The sequence below is a fragment of the Taudactylus pleione genome, unplaced genomic scaffold, assembly GCF_031769625.1.
Source record: "Taudactylus pleione unplaced genomic scaffold, aTauple2 ptg000510l, whole genome shotgun sequence".
In the NCBI taxonomy this organism is placed as follows: Eukaryota; Metazoa; Chordata; class Amphibia; order Anura; family Myobatrachidae; genus Taudactylus; species Taudactylus pleione.
The window spans coordinates 2,577,619-2,598,684 of NW_028284912.1; the positions used below are offsets into that span (position 1 = coordinate 2,577,619).

The 21,066-nt window shown below is 47.8% G+C and overlaps 1 protein-coding gene across 1 annotated transcript in view; it reads right to left on the reverse strand.

Moving 5' to 3' along the window:
* Nucleotides 1-2,290: 2,290 nt before the first annotated feature.
* Nucleotides 2,291-21,066, reverse strand: part of SAMD12 (sterile alpha motif domain containing 12) — a 413,590-nt gene continuing 394,814 nt past the window's right edge. The window contains exons 4-5 of the mRNA XM_088450186.1: nt 10,175-10,315; nt 2,291-2,881 (exon numbers count right to left, since the gene is read on the reverse strand). Of these exons, the coding sequence (XP_088306312.1) occupies nt 2,835-2,881; nt 10,175-10,315 (188 nt within the window). The 3' untranslated portion in view covers nt 2,291-2,834. The remainder of the gene's footprint in view (nt 2,882-10,174; nt 10,316-21,066) is intronic.

The window sequence follows — 21,066 nt, forward strand, 5'->3', positions numbered from 1 at the left end:
GGTAAAATATTTCAACAACCTTTTTTTTTGTAACGTTACCGGATGGATGAATGCATTATTCATTCTGTAATACCATGTTATTGCCTTCTGTGAGGTCAGCCTTATAACAAATGGGGGCTCCCAGCAGACGTCATTCAGCCATTATGCTGATAAACATTACATTCCATCAAAAAGAAAAAACTTTTTTTTTCTGTAAGGGAAATAAGAAAAAAAATTATTAGATAAATCTGTCACAAAAGATCAAATTTGATGCAAGAGTGAAAAATGTAATTTGTTCAATGTAAATGCAAACTGTAGTCGGCGTGTGGGAAGACAAATGAAAAATAGTGTGGCGAAACCGCCGAAGAAAAAGGGTGTTTCAGATAATACATTATGTCTCTAACGAACAGCCAGCTGGCAGCACTTTTGGTCATTTTTATCAATTGAACCGAGAAGTGACAGGAAGAAACATGACAAAAGAAAATGCTTTTCCTTACAGGCGGCTTCCTTATGCGTCTAACGCAGCACAAAGAGGAGACATTCAAAAACAGGTGAGTTAATGGCTATCATTGTGTTTGGCTGCTGGATGGATTGAAGCACAATTGACCTGTTTGTTGAATGTGACATCAGTTAGCTGCTCCCAGCATGAACTCTGGTTCTGTACATCAGTGTAGCAGGAATCGGTATGAGTTACCGCCGGACCCATGCCCCGCGGTTGGAAACCCGACAGCGGCATCACGGCAGAGGAGGAAATCCCGATCGTCCTAAGGTAAGTATACGCTAACCTATTTCTACCCCCTAACCCTCCCTTAGGGGTGCCTAACCCTAACCTTCCCCCCAAATGCCTAACCCTAATCCCCCCTCTAAGTGCCTAAACCTAACCCCCCCTTCCCCGCCGCCTAAACCCAAGTCCCCCGGGGGGGTGCCTAACCCTCACCCCCCCTTCCCCTAGCTTAAACCTAACCTCCTGGGGCGGTGCCTAACCCTAAGTCCCCCCCGGGAACCCTAACCCTCCCCCCCTCCTGCGGCTATCTGCGTTTGGTGTCCCTTCGATTGGGATGCTGGGAATAGGGCTCCCGGCGTATGTCTAATGACAGGCATCGGCATATCGACACCTGTCTTGAGACCCTTGCCGGAATATGACAGTCGGGAAGCCGGCTGTCGGGATTAGGTCCGCCGGCTTCCCGACTGCATACCGTGTAGCAGCATTTGGGCTTCCAGTTCCGCTTTTGGGAAAAATTATGTAATAGTTTAAAATTGCTACAAAAAAAAATACAAAAATGTTCTAAGGAAAAACGCATTTATTTAAATAACAAAAAATTGTTTCCTTCGTCATTACCATCCTCAGCTGGTGAAGGCTATAGACGGCTATACCTGACAAAAAAACTCCCGCTGACCCCTTTAGACTCCAAAATCAGTAAAAGCAGAAATTACAAGCTGCATTATTAAAATGGCTGCCTCCAGTGTGGCATCCGTACCCATACATTCCAAACATTCGGAATCTGTTCTTCCATACCTGCTGCCAGAGACAGGGATAAGTTCTCAGGATGACATTACAAATATAACAGGATTTGGAACCATTATAGGGAGGAAATATAGGACATTAATTGGAGCCATTCCATTCTTGTCAACCAATCACAGTCATTTTCCCCTCACACATCACCTGGTGGTCCTTAGTGGTACTGCAGATGTTGTATTTACAATCTAAGGGGTATATTTACTAAGCAGTGTTAAGAGACAGAGTGAAAAGTGATAAGGAAGTGATAAGGTGCCAGCCAATCAGCTCCCAACTGTCATTTTTCAAACACAGCCTGTGAGATGACAGTTGGGAGCTGATTGGCTGGCACCTTAACACTTTTCACGCTGTCTCCTAACACTGCTTAGTAACTAGACCCCTTAGCATTATGGGACATTTAGCTTAGATGCCCTATGGGTAACAAATCCCCCTAAATGTGTCAGTTAAAGATATGTGGTATAAATGAGCCCAAAAATATAATCTGCATCTTGATGTCTCTATTAAATGCAAACAGCAGAAAAATCTGTTACGTATCGATTGCCACAAACATAGATCTTTTCCTATTTCGGCGGTGTTTTTTCGTGTTTTGCTGATTGGCTGAGTGGCAATACCTCTGTCTTTAGTTCCAACCCCGTCAGCTATCACATATTCGTCATAAAACATTCAGCTCTGCAACATGGCACAAAAGCCTGCTTAAATAGCAAATAATTAACCTCAGTCATAAAACGCAAAAAAAACCCAAAGAAACAAATAACTTTTTATGTTGCACATTAGGTGTGCTTCAGAAAGGTTCTTTATTAGTTAGACTCTACAAATAACCTCATACTGTTTGATAAAAGGAAAAAAAAATAAATGAAACAAAAAAAAAAAATCAATTTATTGCAGGTTAGGAGCGACCAAAAGAAAATGGGAGTTTGGCAAAAAGAAAACAATGAGCACTCGTGGGTGGAAATGAGGCTATAAATCAACAAGAATTACATACTGCAAGCAGGAAGAGGGGACGGGTAGAAAGCAAGGACTGACTCCTTTACAAGCCAAGCATCTTTCCCATTGAAGTACTGTAAAGTGAGAGTAAGCCTTTGGGTTCATGAAAGTGGGTTGGAAGGGGAAGAGATATTAGTTTGGTAGGTGTGTCGTGCTGGTAGGAGTAAGAAAAAAAATCAACACTGTATTTCATGGTGAGTCGCACAATGCTTTGCAACACAACTTGAACTGTGGCTTCGTGAGGCTTTAACTGTTATCACCTTGACAGAAATAAAGTCACAGATTTATGTTTTGCAAATATTTTAATCCCCGAGCCTCTCTCTCCCTCCGACGGCACTGTGTTCCACAGGTTACGCTATTCTCCAGCAACGCTGTCTCTGCTCGTGTCTGTCTTCTGTGTGTCTAGAATAAAGAAAGATTTTCTGGGAAACCAGGCAATGAGTGTACAATACAAAAAAAAGAGAGAGAGAGAAAAGCTGTACAATTTAGCACATGGCGAGTCGGGAAATATAATGCAATCAACAAAGGTCTAAAAGAAAAGAAAAGCTGCATAGATGTACAAGTGCTTTTGTACAGTCATCACAATGCCCCTTACATTTCCAAAGCATTAGACATCAATTATAATGGAGGTCTTATTTGTCCAGTCTACGGTAATCATTTCCGAATGCAGACGCTGTGTCCGTTTGACTCGAAACTTAAAATGAAACAGAGCCCAACAATATGGACATAATAAAGAGAATAGCGCAAACTACAGAGAGACGGACAGGGTGGAATTTTAAAAGCCTTCTTAAAGCATGGCAATGTTGCGGCATTAGAGGAAGAAAGGTTTACATTGTAGTGTGGAGATTAGTAACCCGTCAGAGAGAAATCATGATGCTTATACAGAACAACTTGGAGTAAATATCTCATTAGAAACAGAAACTATGATATTATTGACCAGAAAACCCCATACATGATTAGAGTGGTAGTTGTACCTCCGGAATCGGTATGACATACCACCGGACTTTAGCCCGGCAGATATAATACTAACGCCGGAAGGCAGAAACCTGAAAATCCTGACTAAGGTAAGTTAACTTCTAACCCTCTCCTCTCCCCCCCTAGCCCTACCCTTTGGGGTGCCTAACCCTAACCTCCCCCCTAGTGTCTAATCCTAACCACCCCAGGGGTGCCTAATCCTAACCCCTCATCCCCACACCCTAACCCTCCGGCAGAGAGGGGGTGCCTAGCCCTTACCGCCCCCCCACGGGTGCCTAACCCTAACCCCTCCCTTCCCCTAGCCTAACTCTAACCCTCCTGTGGGGTTACCTAACCCTAAGTACCCCCAGGAGTCCCTAAACATAACCCCCCCTCCCACGGCTAAGAGTACCTGACGCCCGGCTTACCTTCGTTCGGTATGCCGGACGTCAGGATTTCGGCGTCTGGATAATGATAGGCATTGGTATATCATGCCTATCATTAGTCCCATGCCGGGATTTCATAGTCGTGAAGCCGGACGTCGGCATTTTGACTGCCGGCTTCCTGACTACATCCCGTACCTTCCATGTGTCCTGACTTTGTGGGATAGTATTGATTTAGAGGGCTCGGCCCCACTTATGCGCCTGCAGACGCCTTCATCCCACTGACTGAAAAATCGTGAGGTACTGTATGTCCCATTCATCCCTGTTCATCACAGCAATGTGACAGTAAATCGGTGCCGTACACACCTGCGTCCGGTGCAGGTGACAATGAATGGGTATTCGGAGGGGAGGGGGCCACGCCTAGACACGACTTTGCCGTCATTGTGATGGGGCCAAGCGGACACCGTGATGTGGCCACACTCTGTTCCACCATCTATCCCAATGCAAGAACCAGCAAAGTGTGGAAGGAATGTGGTTGTTCATTTGTGGACCACCAACAGCACTTTAATAAGAGTCCAGCTCTCACTACAGGCAACCAAGTCTTAGGACCTCATGTATTGCAATGCCATCTGTGCATAACATTACCGCCCATGATCGCATTGCAATTTGCGATCACAGCGTCCGGATGTATCATCCGGCACATGCAGGGACACGCGATCCAAAAGGAGCCCGTTCCTGCGATGTCCCCGGAGAGCTGTCGGCCAGTCACGCTGACTGCACATGCACACGCACCATTGCCGGGGGAGGGTTCCGGAGGAAAACGGGTGTTTATAAATGGGCCCCGTAGTAAGTAATACATTGGCCAACTTAATGGGGAAAACAAGCACCAGTTCATTTAGATGCCTCCTAACATCACACATCCGCCCCATAGCACAGAATACTATGTATGGCCGTCTCTGACTTGGCTCCAGGCTCTGCTTCACTCCTCACATGTCTCTCATGGCGGCTACACACTGCAAAGATTTATCTGCAGATGTTGGTTGTACACTGAACGACCATCATCTTCCAGGCAGCTACGGGGCCCACCCCACTCCCCGCAGCTGCATGTGTACGGGCGATCGGCAGATCGCCCGTACACACTTACCGATGGACAGATATATCTGCAGATATATCTGTCCATCAGCTGAGCGCCATATGTCTGTGAACGACGTCATGCTAGATATAGAGATGGTCAATAGGGCCAGATTAAGCCCTCGGGGAGCCCGGGGCACTTAAGACAGGGGAGCTCTCCCCACTCCTCCAGACCACCACCCCTCAAATCAGCACCACCGCCACTTATCATCAGGCCTTCCCCACTTGTCATGTGGTCAACCCCCACTAATTGTCTGGCCCACCCCCACTTGTCCGGCCCTTAGAAAATGCATGGGACTGCACAGTGCAGCAGTGTACTCCATCCTAAGAGTGGAGGGCCCAGGGCACCATGCACACCTCCCTTAATCCAGCTTTTGGTCATAATTTGCGACCTAAAACAGGAAGGGGCAATCCAATATCCCCTTAGAGGTAAATGCCAGCATGTACAGACGCCTGCCCCTCACGTCACTCCTAAAGTGTTCTCAATGGATTCGGCTCAGAGGCAACTCAGGGTTATCAGATGCCAAAACCAGCATTCAAAGCAGATGAAATGGGCAGTGACCCGCGAAAGGCGTCATATGCTTGAGAAAATGGATGCCATTTATGATTGGTTTGGAACAACAAAAGAACTTTTTTAATTGTCCATCACAATGTTGGAAAATATCATATTATCATCACTAAGACAGGCATTTACTATCGTAAAAAATAATATACCTCCTCACCGGATAGCCTGCGCCCAAGTCTGACCCATTTGTCATCCAGATACACTTTAACCAGGGAGGCAATCGGGAAGCCGACTGCCTAAATACCGGCAGCCGGCTTCCCGACTGTCATTTCCCGGCAAGGGTGAAATGCCGGGCGTCTAGATGTAGACGCCCGCATTTCCTCGACGCCGGGAGACCGGCGCCCGGCATCCCGACCGTAGGGATGCCGGGCGCCGCGAGCGGACAGCCGCGGGGGGGGAGGGTTAGGTTTAGGGCTCCTGGGGGGGACTTAGGGTTAGGCACCCCCCCGGGAGGGTTAGGGTTAGGCCAGGGGAGGGAGGGTTAGGGTTAGGCACCCCCGGGGGGGGACTTAGGGTTAGGCACCCCCTCGGGGGACTTAGGTTTAGGCAGCTGGGAAGGGGGTGGTTAGGGTTAGGCACTTAGAGGGGGGATTAGTGTTAGGCACTTGGGGGGGAAATTAGGGTTAGACACCCCTAAGGAGGGTTAGGGTTAGGGGGGTTAGGTTACATTAGTAAATACTTACCTATCCACGATCGGGATTTCCAGCGCTGTCGGGCTTCCGCTGCGTCGCACTCTGCTCCTGTCGGGCTGCCGCTGACGGGAATCGAACCGCCGGCCATGCGGCCGGCAGTATTTCATACCAATTCCCTTTAACCATGTGTCGGGCGCAGCTGGCCTGACAGGCGCCACAAAGCTGTTCTCGCTCACCCCTCCACTGCAAGGGGGCACAGGGGCCTGCCCCTCCTAGTGCCTTCCTATCTGTAGGTGCTGTTTGAAACCCCCCTAGTCACTTTTCCCGCCACCTGCGTGGAGTGCAGTAGTGACCTTCCTGGCCTCTCAGGCTCATTGCGCCCGAACTCGTCTGACTTTTGAAGGTACGTATTTCTTTTTATTTTCTCACAATTTTGTGTGTTTTGACAATTACAAAGGTTGTGGGTGTTTCGCGGAAATATGTAGGTTTGTCCAGGGTGGCCTCTTAGGCACACTGCACCCAAACTTGTACTCATGTTCGTGTTTTTTCTTTTTTGCTTCAGATTTTCTGCTGAAATGGCCCGTAAAACCTCCGATTCTCTCTTTGCACATCCTAATGAAGGTGATCACTGATCACTTTAAGAGCGTCAGAATTGAGTTAATTAGGTGCGAATGACGATTTTATAATGGGCGCCTGTAAGGCGCACTGCGCCCGAACCTGGGAGTCCCAGAGGTTTGCCTGACGCAGGGTTAAGACCAGTCCCTTGGCTGCAATAAAAAGTTGGCCTGTAAATTCCTATAAATTATCCAATTTCTAAGGGCGAAAATGAATGCGGAAAAGGGGTAATCCATTAATAACAATGGTTCTAAGTATAAAAATGCACAAGCAACTTCCTACAGGGGCGTAAGCATCAACATTCTTATTCCATGGTACATTTAGCATAACGATTTAACTGCACAGATTTATAGTGCAATATGCTACTTCAATCCAAAATACAGTTCACAACCGCACTGGATCACATCCAACAACGAGACACTTCTCATCTAACACTAACACCTCAATCTGCCAACATCTGTTCTTTCATTGTATTGTTACAAAACCTTTCACAGCACATGGTTCAGCAAATGAATATTCAGGCTCCGTGGGTTATATCGACTCCTCATCTGACACTTAAATATCTGCTTCCACCAAACTGCGAATCCGTCGTCACGTGGCCAACATTGTGCAGGAAGAGATTATTTAAAGCACATTTACTTTACCCTGTGTACAAGTAGCTTGTCTTACAGATCACCGCTATCCACAAACTTGTACCAGAAACTCATATCTCTGCTGCGACAGTACAGAATATAGTGCATTCACAAACAACGCATAATGCAGCGGCGCAGGACATTGTCTTGCGTGAAAATCCACCTATTAAACTACACAAGGCGCATTTGCAGCAGCCTATCCCAATACACGTTGGGCCCGATTAAGAGTTGTACGCTATTGTCACTGCGATCCTGTACGGAAATATGCAAATGGCGCAGCCACCGGGAGATGTATTGAGACACCCGACGGCATCTTTGCAAATCCCAGCATCTGCGTATAAAGACGCAGCATTGGGCGCTGATCATTTGATGTTCGCAATCCTGAGTAACTGTATGGTCGTGGGCTCGGGAAATAAGGCGCAGGAGCCATGCTTACTGAGTACGGGATCGCAGATGCAGGATGTGGTGCAGCCCCCGATATGGTGACGACACGCCTGTGTTTTTAGCCGACACTCCCTGTTACCGCCACCCAAATGTTCCCTGATTGTCAATCACACGATGAATAAATACCAGCTGCAGGGGACTACGGCAATGTACCAGACGCATGACCAGACGGCCGACAATCGCTCTACTGCGAAAACATCGCCATAAGGTACAACTCCGAAACAAGCCCATTGTCATGAACAACGCTTTGTGTAAGTGTGTACATGTCGTTTGATTTCTAGCTGGTAACTTACTCCATTAAATACAACTTTTTCTTTTTCTTCTGTTTGAATACTAATTAGCTCTCAGGGCCTGATTCAGAGCCGGACGCTCTGACAGAGCGCTCGCTCTGAATCAGGGCCTTCCTTTCTGATTTTAGAGCGGCCTCCTGGCCACTTGCAGAGCTGTGAGTGACCACCCACAGCTATAGCGAGCGGTCAAAAAGATGGTCGCGATGGTCAAGACCATCGCGACCATTGGGCTTGCGACGAGATCCTTGTGGTAGGGTCTCGTCTGCCGCAAGCCCTGGAGTGCTTTCGGTTCTATCAGAGCCAAAAGCACTCCCACTGACATCACTTGTGATGTCAGTGGGGCCGGCCCCAGACGGTAGGCGTTCCCATGGGAACGCCTCCGTCTGGCCAGCCACGCCCCCGGCACGCCCACCAAAGGGGGCGTGCTGTCACTCACCATCGACAGCACGCCCCCTTTGTAGCGAGACCCATAGCGACGGCTTGCCCTTCGCTATCCGGGTCTCGCGCATGCGCACTGGCCCAACATCGACCCACTTGTGAGCGCTCAGCTCAGCTCGCAGTCTGAATCAGGCCCTCAGTACGGTCTTTACTGCCAGTGTCACATTTGGAGGTTTTATATGAATTTATTTCTGAGTGCATATTAAGCTGCTTCCTATGTAAAATGCAGCCACAGTAGACTGAGCAAACGGCATCGCATTATAATTAGCGCTTCCGCTCGCAAGCGGGTCGATGTTCCCCCACTGCGCATGCGCCACCTCCAGCGTGCGCATGCGCGAGCCTAAGCGAGCGACGGCAGCTCCGTCGCTCCGGGGCTCACTACAAGACGGGGCGGCTGTCGATGTTGATTGACAGCTCGCACCGTCGTTTGTGGGCGGCCCTACTGACATCACTCGTGATGTCAGTAGTGGACTTCCTGCTCTATTAGAGCAGAATGTCCACAACGGCTTGCGGGAGCCGAGACCCTACCGCAGGGTCTCGTCGCAAGCCCGATGATCGCGATAATCGCGACCATCGCCAGGCCGCTCGCACAAGCTGTGGGTGGTCACCTACAGCTGTGCGAGCGGCCTGGAGGCCGAAAAAAAAAAAAGAACGCCCTGATTCAGAGCGAGCGCTCGCCAGCAGGAAGCACCTCTGAATCAGGCCCTAAAGGTCCACTTAAAACTAAACTGAATCTGAAATAAAAAATAAGGTTTTGACACGTAAGAACAAAACGTGTCATCTTGCCTTGACTGAAAAAACAACTACAATTACGTAAGGCAGTTTGTCATCACATACTGCCATATTCCTGTGAATGTATTTCCCACAAGTCATTGAGATGCATCTATAAATAAAGTTAGAACTTAGAAGATCCTACAACTGACTTTCTGTAAGAAATAAACAATCAGCGCAAACCATCGTCACTGACTTGGGTCACGTTACACTGTATGTCGCCGAGCATAAGCCCATTTTAGAGACATACCAGAAAGTCACTGATAAAGCCATGAATCTTCGGAGGAAATGTAATACAGATGAGCATACTGGTAACCAATAATGATGCCCAGGGCCACTATATACCACCGTTCACACCTGTGTAGTATGGGACTTTAAGTACGCGTCTTCAGATCTCGGCTTTAGGATGATGTTGGAAAGTCCTATTTAGCGGGAACCTCATAACCTATTATTCAGAGTATTGTTTACGGTGAGATACAGCCGGGGAGAAGACAGAAAAAACACAGACTCGGAACACAAGTACAAATAACTACATTCTCAGCTCTTCAGTATGGTCTTTAAAGCTATTTTCATCTTAGCAGCCTGACATTTAAGCCGCTAGAACACCGATATTTTGCGGATCAAGACGACATTCATCCTGCCAAGTGGTCAATTCCACATACCAATTTATGCATTGTTCTCTATAACTACTGTAGCTTACTTTAAACTACCCGAGGAGACCTTTAGAAAGTAATGCAAGTCATGAAAGGGCAAGTTCCGTTAGATTAATGTGTCAACTGGTTATTTTCCCGACAACTCAGTGAATTTCCACTGGACACGTAGCGCGCCAAGGCCTCGTACCTTGTGTCAGTAACTGGAGATTTCGGACCTCCTCCCGGACTTTTAGCTGAAGAACTTGCTGTAGGACGTATTGCCGCTGACTCTCCTGGAAGATCCCCATTCTCTCCAGCTTCTTGTCTGTAAGTCGGAGCAAAGCCCGGCCTGTAAGGGGAAAAAAAAAAAAAAAGAGTATGTACATTAGGCAATTGTTACAGACCGCTCTGTCTCACCGTGCGTTTCATTGTTACGTCCTGTATCGCTCTGTGTTACACAGGATCACATTTGGGGGTGAACCCAGGTGGCGGGGAGTATGGATCACATGGGCCTGGGTCTGCAAATGATCAGGGGACTATGGGCCTGATTCAGACCCACTCGCAAGCGGCTGTCCGCTCGCAAGTGGGTCGATGGTCTGCACTGAGCATGCGCACGACGGAGGGAGCTCCGTCGTGCGCAAGCGCCAGACGCGACTAGCGAAGGAAAGTCCTTCGCTCGTTTTGTCTGATCAAAGGGGGCGTGCTGTCGATGTTGATTGACAGCACGCCCCCTTTGGTGGGCGTGCCTCCCTGATGGGGGCGTTCCCGAGGGAACGCCTACCGTCAGAAGCCGGCCCACTGACATCACTAGTGATGTCAGTGGGAGTGATTTTGGCTCTGATAGAGCCAAAATCACTCGGGCCTTGCGGTTGAAAACCTCAACCGCAGGCTCCGGCTCGCAGTTTCGTGACCATCGCGGCCATCAAACTGCACGCTCGTATAGGCTGTGGGTGGTGGACGCTCCAGAATTATGGAGGGCGGCCCTCATTCAGAGCGTGCGCTCTGCTCAGAGCCGCTCGTAAGCGGCCGCTCGTTCGTTCCGAGCGATGTTTGCCCAACTGCGCATGCGTACGGATCGTAATACGCATGCGCGAACCAGTCATTGCGGCCGAAAATCGTTTGTTCGCTAAATAGCGAATGCCTGCTATTTTGAGTGACAGGAGGAGGCGTATGTGGGTGGTAACAGGGGAAGGTGCTTGAAAACGGGGAGTGGAGATCCGAACGCAGGCGTGCTTAAGGGTCAAAATGGGCGTTTTATGGGTGTGCATAATTAATACAGCAGCGTCATTGACCACGTCACTGGGTTATTTTATAGTCAGAACTGCTCGCAAGATTGCGGTAGGAAAAACCAACCACAAGAATAGCGAGCAGTTCATACGCTGGTCGATGTACTCAATTAATCTAATAAATAGCGGACATGACGTAGGATGCGAGCGGCCAGGGGGCGTAGTTTTCAAAAAAACGACCACATGTTTGGTTCGCTCGTTCAGACCTAGAGGCGTGAACAGACCGCAAAGAGCGAACGGTTCATTTGAATAGCCACCCCTTTTTTCTGAACGAGCGAGCGCAAATAGCATCCGGCTCTGAATCAGGCCCATACTTCTCTCATTACACTATATCTGAGACATTTAAAATAGACAACAAAACTATAGTCCACGTACAGTATGCTTTCTATTACAGGGACAGGCTTTTTCATTTTGTTGTCAGGGTCCCATTGTGATGCATGCACCCCTTATCGGAAAAATATCCACAAATAGTAAGTAACCCCTGAATGTATCACAGAGGGACCACAGCAGATATCACCACTATCTCCAACAGCAGCCTCAGCCTCCATAGGTTTCTATAGGGGCTGCAAAGCTCCGGAATGGCCCCAATTGGTAACGCCATTTCCAGATGGAGTGATCCTACAGGCTATATTTTACCAAAATAACCGGAAAGGGCTTCCTCCAGAACCTTCCCCAGCAATGGCCACCGCACGTGTGGTCATAGATTGCGTATACGCAGAACGGCCTCGGCTCAAGATATACAAGTGAAATGATTGCTCTTATATAATAGATAATATGATAAGTGGCAGCTATCATATACTAAATACAGCTTATGATACAACTGACTGTTCTATCAGAGCAGGATATGAAGGACTGATACTAACACAGGTCCTTATATCCGTAGCAGCGCTCTGAGTAGCTGAGTGTAATAAAATTAAATATGGAGGATTGCATGTACAAATAATATACAGTGTATCTGACCACAATCCCATATTACTAATAGTCTGCACATAGAGAAATCAGCTCTTGGACCATACATATGGGAGGGGGGTAAGCGTAATCCGAATAAGCAGCTATTTACTAAATTAAATACATGATCCATAAGGAGTATTAACTGAATACATTTTATACATATTGGACAAGCAAAGCATTGAGGACCTGATTCAGAGTCGGACGCTCTGACAGAGCGCTCCTCTGAATCAGGGCCGTCCTTCTTGTTTTTCAGAGCGGCCTCCTGGCCACTCGCATAGCTGTGGGTGACCATCCACAGCTATAGCGAGCGGCCAGGAAGATGGTCACGATGGTCAAGACCATCGGGCTTGCTATGAGACCTTTGTGGTAGGGTCTCGTTGCTGCAAGCCCTAGAGTGCTTTCGGCTCTAACAGAGCCGAAAGCACTCCCACTGACATCACTTGTGATGTCAGTGGGGCCGGCCCCAGACGGTAGGCATTCCCATGGGAACGCCTCCTTCTGGGCAGACACGCCCCCGGCCCGCCCACCAAAGGGGGCGTGCTGTCACTCAACATCGACAGCACGCCCCCTTTGGTACGAGACCCGGAGCGACGGTTTGCCCGTCGCTATCCGGGTCTCGCGCATGCGCACAACGGAGCCGGCTCCGTTGTGCGCCTGCGCACAGGGCCACCATCGACCCGCATAGCGCTCGCGAGCGGGTCTGAATCAGGCCCTGAGTCTGCTACAAATTGATACAATCATAATGTTGCAATGAACTACTTTATAGAAGTAACAACAGCGACAAACATATGTAATCACCAGTGGCGGCTCCAGAGGCGTGGTGTGGCTCCCCTATTTGAATTTGGACTGGGCTGCAGCCCCACCTCTGGAGCCACCAGTGAAAGAAATATACTCTGATATATGGGAATCAAAGTGACCTCACTGTTTTTCTCTTGTTTTGTGGATTTTTGCATGATATATCAACTGGTCTGAATACATATATAGTATAGTGACCCCAATATTGATAGGAATTGCCCCCCCCCCTAACAAACATCATCCTAATATATTTGTTTAAATCTAATAAACATGAAAGGATGTGAAAGATTATTGATTATCCCGAACATTCTTTAAACACGCAAACTTGTATGACAGCTTTACCCTATTAATCACTACTTCTCTATTGGTTTTAACCTTATTTGCTAAAAAAATTTTATTGAATGTAATAAAGTTATGTGTTAAAGAGACTGTGTGCACCCATAATACCTACGTGTTCTTCTGCCTGTTTTGAATCATGACAATTTAGGTTTGGTGTGGCGCCACCAGTCATTTATTTGGTATTCATTAAAACAATAAAATTATTACCTGAGTCTCTTATCGAACAACAAAAAAATGTTTTATCTTGTGTGACTCATTTATTACTCTCTCATCCTAGAGTCGCCTACGGGTTACATTTTGCAAAAACAACTGGGAGAGGGTTCCTCTGAGCGCGCATGCGCAGGACAGCCCCGTTCACGATTTAGAAGTCATTTATTGCTTTTGCCATCATTTCACTTATTACACGTCGCAGGGAGAGGCTCCTTTTAGAGCCCCTCTCCCTGGGAGGGATGTACTAAGCACTGCATCCGCGGTGCGGTACAACCCGTCACTTATCGGATACAAACCGGCGTCAATTACGCCAGATATGTACTTACATTACGATTAAAATCACTAAGGACAGCTCTACCAATAACAGCTGTCCTTGTGATAGCTATATGCCAGAGGTGGTGGGGTACGGAAGGTGCGCTCGCCCTGTGGGTGCAATGATGATGGGGGAGTGTTGGACTGTGTATGTGGTTGCTAGTGTGTGTGGTGTGAATGAGTGGGGAGGGGTGGACCAATGGAATGACAGAGACGGACACAAGGTGGGAGTAAATAGTTTTATTGGTGTGGTCACAGTGCTTCTCCTATATAGTTCTGGGCAACAAGGTGAGTGTGGTGGTGGGTGAGAGAGGTGGGGGGGAGAGACTGGGGAGGTGGGTCGACCCTTTTAGGGGGCTCCTTTCCATGCGGTTCAATAGACCGGCACATTACCCCTGCTGGACACTATGGTCGACAGTCTTGGGAGTCTCGGTGGGTGAGGGGGGGAGAGCGAGAGGAGTATGGTGTGGTGGGTGGGTGTAGTACATCTGGCGGCGTCCCACGTATGAATGAAAAGACTTGAAGTCTTATACCTACCGGTAGGTAAGGCCTGAGGTCGGTAGGCCGTAGGGGTGTTGCGTTGCTGCAGTTTCTTGTTGACTGATTGAAGCTGCTGCGGTGGTAAAGATGAGTAGCTGTTGTTCAAGAGGATCTTCTACTTTGCAGCGGTCAGCGACCGGGTGGTGCTGGTGGTTGTGAATGCAGCAGTGGGGCTAAGTTGCTTGTGGGAACTGCCACTGGTGTCGGGTCACTGGGGTGAGGGGTGGATTCCTCCTGTGAGAGCCGAGGGTGCGGTGTGGGTCACCCTTCTGTCAGGTACGGGCTTGATGTGTGACGATCTGTGGTCTGTATGGTTAGGGTGGAGGTGCTTGCAGCAGCAAATGCAGGGGCGATGCAAATGGGACGGCTGAGGCCAACCGGAGGTCCCCGTGGGGATGAGGAGCTTCGGTGGGAGTAGGCAGTGGGTCTGGAATGTAGGCATATGGGGTCTCCAACGCGTTTCGGCAGGGCTTCTGCCTTCAATGAGGTAAAGAAGAAGGCAGAAGGGTGACCCACACCGCACCCCCGGCTCTCACAGGGGGACCCACCCCAGTGACTTCGAGACTTTTCATTCATACGCGGGACGCCGCCAGGTGTACTACACCCACCCACCACACCATACCCCTCTCGCTCTCCCCCCCTCAACCACCGAGACTCCCAAGACTGTCGACCATAGTGTCCAGCAGGGGTAACGTGCCGGTCTATTGAGCCACATGGAAAGGAGCCCCCTGAAAGGGTCGACCCGCTTCCCCACCTCTCTCACCCACCTTGTTGCCCGGGACTATATAGGAGAAGCACTGTGACTACTCCAATAAAACCATTTACTCCCGCCTTGTGTCCGCCTCTGTCATTCCATTGGTCCACCCCTCCCCACTCATTCACACCACACACACTAGCAACCACATACACAGTCCGACACTCCACCATCATCATTGCACCCACAGGGCGAGCGCACCTTCCATACCCCACCGTCTATATACAATTATACGCAGGACCCGATACGCCTGCGATCAGCACCCCACTCACTCATATAGCACACCTTTCAGCCCACTAACATATCACATCTGCCCACACAGCAGAGCGCAGTCCTACCCAACCATCACCATAGATGCTAGAGGGACTTCTGTGTTTATTACCCAGAAGTCCCTCTGCACAGAGCGCCGCCGCGGGGGACACTAGGAGGGATTCGATTGAAGAAACTTGATAAGAAGCCCATAGGGTTCTATTTGGTAAAGCCATCTAAAACAGTCGTTTCCCACTGGGTCCGGCATGTATCGCATTCGCGAGCTTGGTACATATGGAAATGCCGCCAAAACTCAGAAAACTGCATCTTGTGAGTTTTGCCCACATTTTCATGCTTAGTACATCCCTTTCCCCTGTATGGGATTTTTAATACATTCTAGCTAATGTGAATCTCTTATTGCAGTGAATAGCGTCGATAAGAAATTCTAATTATGAGGTCTAAACCCCGATAATTAGTAAATCTGCTCCTATATCGCTAAAGAAAGCACAGGGAAAATTGGGCTGTTGGTCACCATGTAAGCTAATTCAATGGGTGCAGGGTGCGTACTGTGGGCCCCCTTATAATAACTGCACACCTTGTACCCATTATAGATGTGCCAGTGCGCACCCGGTATTGAGGCAATGATATGTACAAAAGATAACGTCTAGCTTTTATTTTACTGCAGTAATGTAGATTGTTGTAATTACATGGTTTACAAGTTTCTTTTATTCTGCGTTTCAGTACACAAGTAAGATAAATCGGCCTGGCTGCATTTGTTGGCAGCAATAAAAGTCTTATTCAGCTGTTGCAGTTTCCAGGGTGTCACAGGTATAAATATTGAAGGAATAAATAAGAGTTAGTGTGCCGCCCATTACACTGTGCTGGGGGACTTACAATGAGGACTTTGTTACCAGAAGTAACGCAATTTGCCTGTAGGGAGGGTTTCTACGCACTTGTGATTTTCTTTTGGTCAAATAAAGAAAGCACTATGGGGTAAATTTACTAAAGTGAGAGTTTTTAGAAGTGGAGATGTTGCCCATAGCAACCAATCGGATTCTAGCTATTATCTTCTAGAAGGTGCTAGTTAAATGCGAAGTAGAATCTGATTGGTTGTTATGGGCAACATCTCCACTTCTAAACACTCTCACCTAAGTAAATTTACCCCTAAATCTGAGCCAGAAGTCATCATTATACTAAATATTCAGAGTCTGAAAGGGAAGAATCCTATCTGCAAGTGGGGTTAAATAGTGAGTTATAGGTGACATGTGGTCAGAGCTGTAACTAGACATTTTAGTGCCCCCCACTTTTTTGTTGGTACTATAGTGGGCACCGTGAGCACATGTCGCAGGACCCTAGTTACGTGTTGGGCAAACAGCGTTATTGTCAAGCTATCATCATTCTCATCTTATCCAACCCTCTAACATGCAAAATGGGGTGAGAAGAGGGAGGAAATGTTTCCTGCGACACACCTATAATGTATATATTTATTCTAATGGTGCATACACACGGTCAGATTGTTCCTTCAGATCTGAATGATAACGATTTAAAAATCGTTCAGTCGTTCATATCTGAAGGAAAATCTGACATATCTGACGTGCCTGAACGATGGACGATGAACGATGTGCGTTCCCGTTTGTCAGATAACGATATCTGACATCTGATGTGTTTGCAGTCAGACTTGGACGATTCCATTCATTTTAATGCAGTCAAAAATCGTTCAATCGTTCAAATCATTCAAAACTTTGGTAAAATCGTTCAAATCGTTCAATCGTTCATCTGACAAATCTGACCGTGTGTATGCTCCATTACTTATCTATATGTAAAATATCTCAACAGAAAGAAATACAATGAGAGTAAATTGGCAGTACGTCTGCTAAAGGTATAAAACTCTGAGCATAAGAATAGATACTGAAAACTGTATCCAATATTCAGAATAAAACACATTTTATTACATACTCGTCAATAGTGACAAATTGGGTAATAATCATTGAAACCCAGCACACTGCTTGCAGATTAGCAGCGGCACACTTAGGGAGGGTTTCCAAGTGGCCGGAAATCCCCTTTCCCCCATTGATTCAAATCTTTACCTGCATTCCAGAAACAATACTTGCTGCTGCTGTTGCCTTATAACCAAGGCTGCTCAACTTGTCTGTTTGAGCATCAGCCCTCTAGATTGTCTGAACTCCCTGTGACTGTTGGAGGAATGTGCTCGCACTGTCTCCTTGGTCCATTGCCATAGTAACGGAGGTGCATCACACCCGGCATGCGTGACCTCTGACCCAATGCTCCTTCTGCACCGCTTGCCATATGCCACTTCCTCCGTCCTCCATAGGAGTAGGACGTGTCCACAAATATCCTGTCTGTCACTGAGCTTTACAGACGCGGCAGTGTCACCGCTTACCACTGGGCCACCACTGCTTGTGGAACTATGTTCCCCTGCCATCACTGCATGCATATTACCCTGTGCAAATCCCAGACACCTCATGTTACCTCTGTTTACCTGCTTCTGGCTGGATCTGTATCATACCGCATGTACCTGAGTAATGCTTCATTAATCCTGTGTGTTCTCACACCCTGTTGTTCTACCTATTTAATAAACCAAAGACCTGGTTAAGCTAGTCAACGTGTGGGCTGACCCCCATCAAACACCCTTGACATCTCCCAACATAGGTTTTACCAATAGTGACAACTTACTGCCTACTTGTTAGTGTGACATATAGGGATATCCACTGAGAAGGAACACAACCCTGCTGGCTCAACATTTCAATCAACACAGGCAACATGACTTCTAGGAACTCTGTGCGGCATGCTTTAAGTTCTACTACCATGGGAGGGGAAATACAGCACAGATAGGCTGATCCGCAGTGTGGAGCCGACTCCATCCTCCTCCATGCTTCTGCTATGAATTAAGAATGGCCACCCTAAGCATACACCCATAACATTAAAACCACCATTGTGTAGGTCCTCATCGTGCCACCAACACAACTCTGACCTTTCGAGGAATGGACACCACAAGACCTCCGAAGGTGTCCTGTGGTATATGACACCAAGATGTTAGAAGCAGAGTAAGCTGCAAGGTGGGGCCTCCATGGCTTCATTTTTCAGCACACACCATAGATGCTCGATCAGATTGAGATCTGGGAAATTTTGGGGCCAAGTCAACACCTTGAACTCTTTGTCCCATTCCTCAAACCATTCCTGAACAATGTTTGCACTGTGGCAGGGCGCATCATCCTGCTGAAAGAGGTCACTGCCACTAATACAATGAAAAGGTAGGTGGTACGTGTCAAAGTAACATCCGTATGAATGCCAGGACCCAAGGAGAACAGTGCTCAAAGCATCACACTGCCTCCGCCGGCTTGCCTTCTTCCCACAGTGCATCCTGGTGCCATCTCTTCCCCAGGTAAATGGTGCACACACCTGGCTGTCCACATTATGTAAAAGAAAACATGATTCATTAGACTAGGCCACCTTCATCCATTGCTCCATGGTCCATTTCTGATGCTCACGTACCCATTGTAGGCTCTTTCAATGGTGGGCAGGTGTCAGGATGGGTACTCTAACGGTCTCTGGCTGAGATGCATGCACTGTGTGTTCTAACACCTTTTTAACATAGCCGGCATTAACTTTTACAGCAATTTGTGCTACAGTAGCTCTTCTGTGCGATCAGACAAGATGGGCGAGCCTTCACTCCCCACACGCAATCCATGAGTCTTGGGCACCATGACACTGTTGCCGGTTAAACAGTTGTCCTTCCTTGGACCACTTTGGGTAGGTACTAACCACTGCATACTGGGAACACCCCACAAGACCTGCTGTTTTGGAGATGCTCTAACCCAGTCGTATAGCCATCACAATTTGGCCCTCGTCAAAGTCGCTCAGATCCTTACATTGGTCCATTTTCCTGCTTCCATCACATCGATTTCAATAACTTAGTGTTCACTTGCTGCCTAATTTATCCCACCCCCCTGACAGGTGTCACTGTAATGAGATAATCATTGTTATTACTTCACCTGTCAGTGGTTTTAATGTTATGGCTGATCAGTGTAAGTAACTTCTCCCCTGCCATAGAGTGGTCTATCCATTAAGCCGGCTTTGAAGCAAAGAAGATGCCAGTGCTCCAGGTAACCCGCCGCTTTTGTATCAGTGGTGCCTGGTCACAAGCTACATCTACAGTTGTAAAACACCTGGACGGCTGAAACCTTTGGGACACCTGAGATGTAGGAGTTCACCAGCTCATGAGGCAGAAATAGGGGAAAACCCATAATTCAGAACTACAGGGGTTATTTTTGATCTGATTAGATACAACTGTGGATGTATTTTTTCATCTGGGTCAAAAGTCTAGGGACCACCCTCTCAACCCCCCCACTCACTCTTTCCCTCCTGCTGTCCTTGTCAATGTACAGAGGGACAGGGAGGTAGGGTTGGCCATCCTTGCACTATGTGCTCCAGGCTCATCCCAGCAGCAGTATGCCCCAAACTGTACTGTCACACCCCCTCAACAACAACAACCACCCTCCCAAACCACAGATGACGACTACCCCAGTTATAGCTTACTTGCAGGTTCTTCTTCTTGGTCTCCTGTTATGACTGCTCCTCTTGACTTATTTCCTCTTCACCTAGCTGCAAAGATAGTGGAGCCAGCAGCTGGGAGCAAGACTCTTTAGGTGTCCTGCAAGCTGGGCACTGATGACTCTGGGACAGAGGGCATGCCACCCCATCGGCCTTGAGCCCTTGGCATTGATCGCAAAGCTCTCATTACCTCTCTGCCGGTGGCGTCCCAGCTGTTGTGAAACTACATGTTCCAGCATTCCCTGTCTGCCATTTGGACATTGATGCTGGTAATTTTAATTGATGACCTTCAATAAATAATTTGGGATTGCAGACACAGGTGTAAAAAAGAAAAACAAAATGCCTGTTGAAAGTGTAGCGTAGACAAAACCTTGTACTTTTCCCTGCAGGATAGTGCACGTTACAAATAATCAGCTGCATTGCATTGTCCTTGTCTTTGTTGTCTGTCAGGCTTTAAGGTCAGGGCTCTCGCTCTCTGGGAATGAGCTGCTCTCACTGCTGGACAGCTCCGTGCCGTGTGTTCAACTCCATCTAACTGCTCCCTTAATGTTCTCCTAGGTCCATGTACTATAGTGTTTAGTATGATTTGTAACTCTTGTCTGGCTCTGTGGAGTTTTATAGTTTCTTGCAAATAAAACCAGGTGCACACATTTTCAATCAGCAGCTGATCAAGTTAAATTCTCCCAATGTGCCCAGCGGTGTGTCCTCAGCATGACCCCCTGTCGCTGCCGCAGAGCACCGTACACACACTGCGCAGACATAGTACAGTGAGTACAGGCAGAGGAGTAGCGTGGAACCATGGCACCTGGAGAAAGTGCATGTCGTAGCGCCCCCTCTCACTGTACTCAACCGTGCCAGTGGGGTATGGCCAGCCTGCGGGGGGAATGCTGAAATGAAGAGAAAAACAGCAAACAGTGACAATATTACGCTGGGCATTGAGGTCCCATTGGGGGTGTAGAAAGCTTCGGTGATACACTATCTGACATTAAGGGGTACCTCCTTTGGCACTGCTTTATGTATAGCACCTAGGATCTGACTTTTATTTCAATTGAATCATTGTTATTAGTCAATAGAGCAGATTGTATTATATAT